General features: G+C 59.3%; 1 protein-coding gene across 1 annotated transcript in view; it reads right to left on the bottom strand.

Annotated features, from left to right (window-relative positions):
• LOC103251791 (nuclear pore membrane glycoprotein 210-like) overlaps positions 1-8404 on the bottom strand; it is a 19957-nt gene extending 11553 nt beyond the window's left edge. Inside the window, 6 exon segments of the mRNA XM_021708743.1 lie at positions 1144-1394; positions 2039-2045; positions 2723-2862; positions 3325-3448; positions 5867-6003; positions 8179-8404. Coding sequence (XP_021564418.1) covers positions 1144-1394; positions 2039-2045; positions 2723-2862; positions 3325-3448; positions 5867-6003; positions 8179-8404 — 885 coding nt within the window.
• Between the last annotated feature and the right edge of the window lie 841 nt (positions 8405-9245).

Here is a 9245-nt window from a genome sequence, read left to right as displayed (position 1 = left end):
AAAAAAAAAAAAAAAAGCCAAACCAGGCCAGGCGCGGTGGCTCATGCCTATATTCCCTACTCTTTTGGAGGTTGAGGCAGGAGGAGCGCTTGAAGTCAGGAGTTTGAGACCAGTCTGGGCAACATAGCAAAAACTCATCTCTACAAAAAATAAAAAATTAGCTGCATGTTGTAGCATGTACCTGTAGTCCCAGCTACTCAGGAGGCTGAGGCAGAAGAATTGCCCGAACCCAGGAGGTATTGAGCTGTGATTATGCCACTGCACTCCAGCCTTGGCAACAGAGTGAGCCCACAACTTAAAAAAAAAAAAAGTTAGGCCAGTCCCAGTGGTTCAAGCCTGTAATCCCAGCACTCTGGGAGGCTGAGACAAGAGGACTGCCTGAGCTCAAGATCAGCCTGGGCAACTTGGTGAAACCTTGTCTCTACAATAAATAAAAAAATAAGCTGGGCATGGTGGCTTATGCCTGTAGTTTCAGCTACTTGCAAAGTTGAGGAGGAAGGATCGCCAGAGCCCAGCCGATAGAGGCTGTGGTGACCGTGAGCATGCCACTGCACTCCAGCCTGGGTGACAGAGTGAGACTCTGACTCAAAAAATAGAAGCCAAGCCAACATGAAGCACCCCCAAGCACTGACACGCCAAGGGGGCAGCCCAGGGCCCCATGCGGGCCTGCCTCCCTTGCCAGCAATGCTCACAGGTGTGTCTTGGAGAAGAGAGAGCTAGCTGCAGCAAGACAGCAAGAGACACAGGCGGAAAGGCCAGGGGGTCCCTCGTCCCATCCCCCAGAACCTACCCCACGCACCTCTGCTTAGCCCAAGAGAAGTGAGCACTGGAGATAGGCCGGTGCCCAGCAGGGACCAGGCCCCTCCTGCCCCCTGCAGAGTATGCGGTTCACTGAACCCTGTGCTCAGCACAGCACACGCTCACCAAGCACACTCCGGTCCATGTGTGGGGCCCTGGACTGGGGGACAGGAGCACCACAGGAGCAAGAAAAGGGGAGCACACTCTCCTGCTTGAGAAACTTCTCCCTGCACACTTCCACTTCAAAGCGAGCGGGCCTGGGACAGCCACGCCACGCTCTTCCCTCCTCCTGGTCCTTCCCGATGCCCCCGGCTCCCGCCTGACCCAGCACCGGACACTGCTCACCTCTAAGTTCTCCAGAACCTCCGGAGCCCCAAAGACCTTGACGTCGGAGCTGGGGTAGCGGTTGCTCAAAAGGATTTCAGCCAGATCATCGTAGAGACCCGGGCTGAACGGCACCTCGGCCCCGACCTGCTCTGCAGAGAAGTGGCTGCCGGGAAGGGAGGCAGTGACCACCAGGGCTGTGGTCTTCAGGCTCACTGGCTTCAGCTGCTTGTCTGTCAGCCTGCGCATCCTGACCCGGCAGAAGTACTGGCCTGCGGAAACAAGCGCGTCCTGCCTTGTCTCCTCTCCCATCCTCCCACGGGGGTTATCCCTTCTCTCTACTCCAGCTGGGAAACTCCTACACATCCTCCAAAGCCTAGGTGAGATGTCACCTCCTCCAGGAGGCCTTCAGGAATCCCTCTTCAGGGCCCCCAGCTGAGCTAGGATGCCCTGCCACCAGCAGTCCCCTCACTGTCTCAGAATCTTCTAGTGCCCGGATCCTCCTTTGAGGGGTGCTGCTGGACCAGGAGCATGTCAGGGCAGACTGCACTTCAGAACCCAGCCAGCCTGGCCCAGAATGAGACAGAATCAATGGCAGGCCCCAGGACTTGATGCTGGGCTGCAGGCTGAGCCAGGGCTGACCCAGGACAGCCTCTGGCCCAGGTACGGAGGGCAGTTCCGTGGAGGCACACACCGTAACTATTTTGGCTCCTGTCCTACCCTCCACACCTGACCATGCAGATAAACCCAAGCAGGATGCGTGCTGAGGGGCAAGGTCTCAGGAGACTGGATGCGGGGCGGGGGGGAGGCTCCTTCCATGGCCACACCTGCGAGGTGCCCTCAGGCGGGTTGGCCTCCTTGCTGGCCCTGGGTTTTGCTGGCCACAGGGGATGCAGAGGGCAGCAGGGCCACCAACTGAGAGCCTGCTCTGTGCTGGCTGCTGGGCCAGCCCGGAGCTATGACTAGGTAGAGGAGGGGTCGCCAGGAATCGCAGGTAGTTCAGATCGGAGTGTCGGCACCGGTTCTGGAGCTCATGTCCAGGGCGTAGCAGGTAGGCTGGCCCATAGGATGCGTCTCCTGTGTCCCCAGTACAGCCTCCCTTGACCACCCAGGGCAAGGCCTGGCAGTTCCTGGAGCCCACAGAGCTGCCTCAGCCCCATTGTCGGCTGTCCCGGGTAAGCAGTCATGCTCTGCATGTGGTTCAGCCTTTGCCTGTTCGTGGGGGACACTTCCGTTCCCCTCTTGCTCACCCCACCCAGGCAGGGCGAGGCCTCTTTGTCCCCACGTCACAGAGTGGAGGCTCACAGGGGGCAGCCTCGGCCCCCACAGGCAGAACAGCGGAGGAGACACCGACCCGAGGTCCACTCTGAGCTCTGTGTTCCTTCTGCTGCTCAGCTCAGGAAGGCCAACCCCTCCCAGCGGCCACAGGGAGCCGTGAAGGCCAGGCCCCTGGCATCCACCCTGGGCGGGGGTCCTGACAGCCTCTACCCCTCGGGACAAACGGCTACCGCGAGCCACCCATGGAACACCCGAGAAACCACAAGGCAGGAACCCTGCAGTTCCCTTCTTTCTTCCAAATCCCTGCAAATTTATCCAGAACAGTGTCAAATCCTGGCTCCACGGTAAAGACGTCACGTGCGGGGAAGTTGAAGATGGCATGCTTGAACTGCAGCTGGCAGCTGACCAGGGACTCTGGGTGCAGGGTCTCCATGACGTCCCTCTGGGCGGGGGAGCACTCGCCTAGAGAGGAGGGACAGGAGGGCATGGCAAGACCCAGCAGCCACCACCCCAAGGCTGCCACGGGCAGAGATGGGCTCGAGGCTCTCTGGCGACCTGGGAGAGGTGATTTGGGATACCCAAATCAGTGACTCGTGCTGCCAAGTCATTCGTTTCTGGTGGTGAGTTGTGGCTTTCTTGGCTCTGGTGCCCTAGGGCTGAAGTCGCACTTCCAGGTCAGAAAAGACCATTCCTGGGAACCAGGCTCTCGAGGAAGGCTCCTTTCACCGGCCCGGCTTGTGGGGAACTGGCATTTATTTCCTCAAGGCTGAAAGGAGTGCAGGAGCTGGGGCTGACTCAGGAGTTGGAGTGAATTTGAGTAAGAAAAGCAGGTAAAGCCCATCCGAGGGGCCCAGGAAGCCACATCCCTGCTCCCGGAGCCTAACAGGGTCCACAACAGGCTGCCCGAGCCCCCTCATACTGTACCTCTCAGATTAGAGCTTCTGTCTCCCACAGCAACAATCACTTTGGAGGCTGCGGCCTCCTGGAAGCCGGGCTGGGTGGGCTGGGTGTGCTGGGCCATGATCCTCTGAGGGACGCCGACCACAATCTAGGGGGAGCCAAGGCAGCTTTATGGAGCCCCTGCGGTGTGCAGGCCATGCTGGGCACTTCACGACCTCACCCTGCGGCCTGTGACGGCGTTCCCCATCTCACAGGGGCAAGGGCACCACGGAGGCTCAAGGCCGAACTACCTTGCTGGAACGAGGCAGAGCCAGGTGGAGCCAGGCAGGGGGGATTCACAGCCCAGCATTCTCACTGAACGAGGGGCCTCTCCCCGCAGCCCACCAGTGCTGAGGGGCAGGCCTGATGCATTTGCCGGGCTGGGTGGGCTGAGGGTTTTGTGGACTTTGACTCCTGGGACAGTCGCGACCTCTGTTCATGAATTTGGTTAATTCACCTTACAGCAAAGGGAGAAGAACCCATTTTTGCTTTGTTGCCATTCGATCAGAATGAGTCAACCTGGCCAGAAGGTAAATCACACAGCCCAGATAGAGAAGCCCCCCAGAACCCGTCTGCCCAGATTTCCCCAGATCTGGTCCATCCTGGACCAGGTCACACTCAAACACTCCCAGGCCGCAGGCTCCTTCTGTTCCCTCTGTGAGCCCCTCCAGCCTCCTGAAAAGCCTGACCTGCCCGCCCTTCAGGCCCAAGGCCATCTCTCTCAGGAGGCATGAGTACTTCCTGCCTCCAAGAGGCCTGGTTTCCACCCGGATGTGAATTCCTGGAAGACAGGGATGGGTCTCACGCCTCCTGGAGCCCCTGCAGCTCCCAGGGCTGCCCTGATGCAGGGCCAGTGGTGACCGGGCCTCCTTCACCTCCCAACTCACCAGTGGGCCCTGCTGCCAAAGCATCGCCTGCTCCCGGGGTCACTGCTGTCCACCCCCAGGGACTGACCAGGGGCTGTGCCCCTGCCCTGCCCGGGACTCCCCACCCCTTCTCTGTGTCCCAGCCTCCTGTCTTCTCCTCCTAACTGTCAGCCGCAGTCTCCCCACATCCTCCCCTGCCTGCACCTGCTCATGCGCTTCAGCCCGCCCCCAGGGCTCCAAAGACCACCTCTGTGCTGGGGGCTCCCACCCTGTCTCCAGCCTTCCTCGCAAGCTCCGGGTGCCCCTGCCCAGCTCTGCCACTTGCCTCACCTGAAGGAGCTGCAGCTACCCAACTCACTGGCCCAGACTCTCACCCCCTTCTCCATCTCGGCCGCCTCTCTGTGCGCCACTATCAGAGAAGCCTGATCACCAGCCCGGCCCAGGAGTCTCCCCAGGCCTCACCTTTGAGGTTGCCGAGCACAGTCGAGCCTCCCTGCGGACTCTCTCCCAGACCTGCCCTGACTTTCTGCCCCACCCAGTGGTGCCCGCTGGGGGCCGGGCCTCAGTTCCCAGTCTGGTCACCCCGCAGCCAGCCCCATTCTCTCCACAGCGGCCCCCGAGGCCACGTGACTTTTCCAAACACATCCTGGCCTGTATCACTCCTGCTTAAAGAAGCCCACGGGGCACGGCATGAGCTCCACCCCTTCACCCTGAACAGTGACAGCGGCAGGTGACATCCTCGGACTACTTGCTGTGGGCAGTGCTGTGCCAGTGCAACACACACGCTGACGCACTGAACCTTCACAGTGCCGTCACCCCCAGTCCCCAGGCAAGAAAACGGAGGCACAGCGAGGTCCAGTAACGTGTCCAAGGCCACACAGCTCTCCGTGGGGCTGGGGCGTGCCTGGTTGGCTCTAGAGCCCACATGCTCCTCCAGCACTGAGCTGCCCAGCATCCAGTGCGTTCCCGGACCGGGTCCCAAAGCCACACCCCACTTCCCCACAGCCTCCGCTCCAGCGGCCCCTGCTCTGCCCTCCAAGTCACACACCTTTGCCTGTGCCACCCCCGCCCTGACCACTCTTAGCTTCACGGTCACACAGGGCCTCTGTCCACAGCCAGCCCGCCCAGACTGCAGAGACATGGCACTCAATATGCAAACTATTAGGTGAGACTGTGGGATACAATGAAGCACACGCTGGCTCCAAAAACGAGGTCTCAGCCAGACTTTGCTCATGGATTCAGTCTTGGCTGGAGAGAAAGAAGGGCAGAGGAGGTTTTGGTTGCCGCCTCCAGGAGCACACAAAGGTGACTTGCAGGGGGAGCTTTGACGTGGCAGGTGCCAGAGAACCGCTGACTCTCGGGAAGCGCCCACGGGGCTGCCAGACCCAAGTGCAAGGGAGCCGGGATCAGCCCTGCAGGCACCTCTTGCCATCACATCCTGGGAAGGAAAGGGGCCATGTGCCCATCTCAGTCAGTCAGACCCAGACTCATGGCTCCCAGATGCCCAGCCCTCAGGCAGCGCTGGGCAGCCAAGGTTTCCTCCTCACAGAGAAGGGATCACAAGGTGTGTTTCTAGAGAAAGGCACTCCAAACCCTCTGCACGGGGCAGTGTACCACACCAGCCACAGGGCCCCGTGTGCCTCCAGGGGCCCCGAACCCACCTCCTTGTAGGTCCTCAGGTGTCCAGCGACCTCATAGTGCACCGTCACGGACCCCACGTCCTGGGCCACGGCCACGCCCGTCTTGGGGTCGACGTGGAGGATGCTGCTGGCCGAGGAGCTCCAGGTTCCCGAGAGCTCTGCAAACGAAGCCATGGGTGTCACCGTTCCCATGTCTAGGCACTACGGCTGAAGCCCGGCCCGCCCCGACGGCCACTGCCTGTGGGGGCTCCCTCGCCAGGCTAAAGAGAGAGCCATGCTGCCTGCCCCTCCACCTGAGCCGTCAGCAGCTCCCTCCCTGCCTCACGTGCCCTCTGCACACTGGGGCACCGTGCCCAACTCTCACCCCCATGCCTCTCTGCTTGGACTCTGGACCACTCTGGGTGCGAAGCCTTGGCTGACCCCTGCTCTGGGTGGGCGGGGTGTTGTGTCCAGGTACCCGCTCTGCAGCCCTCCCCCACAGCACTGCCTCTGCCCATCCCCTGCTGCCTCATCAATTCCTTGTTAGCAAACTCACAGCAGGCGTCAGGCTCAGCGCTGTCACTACACAGCACTTCGGATTTAAAGTCAATCACCTTATGCGGTACCCACAATAAAAGCACTCAACAAACACGTTCTATTTATGGCAAATTATATTTCTTTTTAGTTAAAGGTAGCATATCATTTCCTTTTAAAATAATGTAATGAGGTAAAAATAAAAGTGGAGCCAGGCCAGGCGTGGTGGCTCAAGCCTGTCATCCCAGCACTTTGGGCGGCCGAGGTGAGAGGATTGCCTAAGCCCAGGGTTCAAGACCAGCCTGGGCAACTTGGTGAGGCCTTGTCTCTATAATAAATCAAAAATAAGCCAGGTGTGGTAGTGTGCACCTATAGTTCCAGCTACCTGGAAGGCTGATGCAGAAGAATTGCCTGAGCCCAGCAGGTGGAGGCTGTGGTGGCCATGAGCATGCCACTGTACTCCAGTCTAGGTGACAGACTGAGACTCTGACTCAAAAAAGAGAAAGAGCTGGGGGTGGGAGGCCCACGAGATGGAGGTGCCACTGTGGGGTCAAGAGACCAAAGGACACAGGACCCCAAAGATGAGAGGTGAAGAGATGCCTACCGTGCATGGTGGCTCATGCCTATAATCCGAGCACTTTAGGAGGCCAAGGTGAGAGAACTGCCTAAGCCCACAGGTTCAAGACCGGCCTAGGCAACTTGGGAAGACCTCATCTCTATAATAAATAAACAAACAAATAAACCAGGCATGGTGGTGCACGCCTGTAGTTCCAGCTACTTAGAAAGCTAAGGCAGAAAGATCACCTGAGCCCAGCAGGTTGAGGCTGTAGTGGCCATGATCGTGCCACTGCACTCCAGCCTGAGAGGCAGGAAGTGAGACTTCCACTCAAAAAATAAAAAATAAGAAGAAGAAATGAAGAGATGCTGAAACAGGGTTTTAAAATGTGTGGTATGTGACTGGGAGCAGTGCTCCAAGCCTGTAATCACAGCACTTCGGGAGGTCAAAGTGAGAGGACTGCCTGAGCCCACGGGTTCGAGAACACCCTGGGCAAATCGGTGAAACCTCATCTCTACAATAAAAAAAAATTAGCCGGGTATGGTGGTGCATGCCTGTGGTTCCTGCTACTTGGAAAGCTAATGTGGAAGGATCCCCTGAGCCCAGCAGGCCAAGGCTGCGGTGGCTGTGAGTATGCCTCTGCACAGAGTGAGACTCTGACTCAAGAAAAAAAAAAGTGGAGCCAATTTGAGAAGAAAAATGGAGTAAATAATCGTACATGTGCTCCTCAGGCATACAGGTGGCATGGGAACGGGTACAGATTGGAAGCTGCTGAGCCAGCCAATGTCCGCTTTTCCCAGGCCTCCCAGCCTGTTGCAGGCAAGCCCGGCTTCCCCGCAGCTTAGCCATGCCCTGCGTGGTTCCCAGTCGGAGGCCCTACAGCGATGGATGGCACAGGGGCAGGACACCCAGAGGCCTGCTGGATGGTGCCCTTCTGGAGCAGGGGCTGCAAACGCTCCCTGGGAAGGGCCAGGCAAGCATGCTGGGATGTCAGCCCACCTGATCACGGCTGCTGCCACTCAATCTGCCAGCCACGGACAACACATAAGTGAACTGACGTGACTGGGCTTCCGTGAAAGTTCATTTGCGAGAATCCTGCTGCGGGCTGGACAGGGCCACTGCGGGGGCAGTTCTCTGGGCACTGCTCCAGAGCATCCCTAGCCCACCCGCACACCTTCCGTGACGGGTGTCAAACACTTGGGAACCCCCTCCCATCTGCAAGGGCCAATGACTGCCAAGGCTTCCCTTGTTCAGGGTGTCTCACCTTCCAGGCTGGTCCAAACAGTGGCCGGACGGAGGATGTCCCCCACCACGACCACTGACAGCTCTGGGGAGATGGCCTGGAGGACCGGCAGGGGCACGAAGTCAGAGAGGCCTGGTTGCTCCACATCCCACACACTGAGCAGTGTCAGGCCTGCGCTGACTGTGCGGACCACGTAGGTGTTGTTGGTGGGGCCCTTCCCGACCTGCACAAAGTCCTCTCTAGGCATAGGAGAAAGAGGGGGGCTCAGCCTCTGGAAAGAAGCCCCTGAATGCAGAGGAGAAATCCCACCTAGGTCCTCCAATGAGCCAAGCAACTATGGTCCCCCATGTGGCCCCGCTTGAGGTTACCAAGCAGCTGCCCCAGACGAGGAACCACCACAGGCTGGTGGCACAACCTCTGTTTCCATGTCTGCCACCCCAGACTGAGCCCATGCCCCTCAGCTGAGAACGCCGGCCCCATCTTCCCAGTGTGCTGGGGGAGAGCCGAGGCCCCAACAGGAAAGCGAACCACAAAGGGTGTGTGTCCTGACCCTCTTCCCGACAGGGAACCGGATGATACAGAAGGGGAAAGGCTGCCCCTTGCTGGGCAACTTGCACATGCAGCACAGTCGCTGCCCACTTCCTCTGAGAAAAGGGATCCCCACATGCCTGTGATGCAGGCCTGGTGTGAGCATGAAAGGAAGTCAGCGGGGAAGCCCCTGGCTGGCAGGGAGCCAGCCCATGGCATGTGCTCAGCCAGTGTCAGCCATGGCTTTGGTGCAGGAGCTTGGACTATGGGGTGGGGGTTAGGGTCTCAGCTGCCCCCCGCCTCCACCACACCCTGACCCTGAGTGCTGCGTGGGTCTCTGTAAAGAGGTGCTTCTGCCACGAAGCCCAGAGTGACCTCTGTGGCATACCAAGGGCCAAGGACGACTGGGCTCCCTCTCCTCTAGGGCTGCCGACGTCCCAGATGGCCAGTGCTGTGCCACCAAGCTCCACAGTGTGCCCAAGGCCCTCACGACCCCTCCATCAGCTGACGCCAATTCCACTTCCTCACTTCCACTCCCTCCCCAGCCCACGCTGTCTGAC

This window comes from Carlito syrichta, unplaced genomic scaffold, assembly GCF_000164805.1.
Source record: "Carlito syrichta isolate Samal-C Ts95f unplaced genomic scaffold, Tarsius_syrichta-2.0.1 Scaffold145306, whole genome shotgun sequence".
In the NCBI taxonomy this organism is placed as follows: domain Eukaryota; kingdom Metazoa; phylum Chordata; class Mammalia; order Primates; family Tarsiidae; genus Carlito; species Carlito syrichta.
This window is presented reverse-complemented; position numbering and strand designations above follow the sequence as displayed.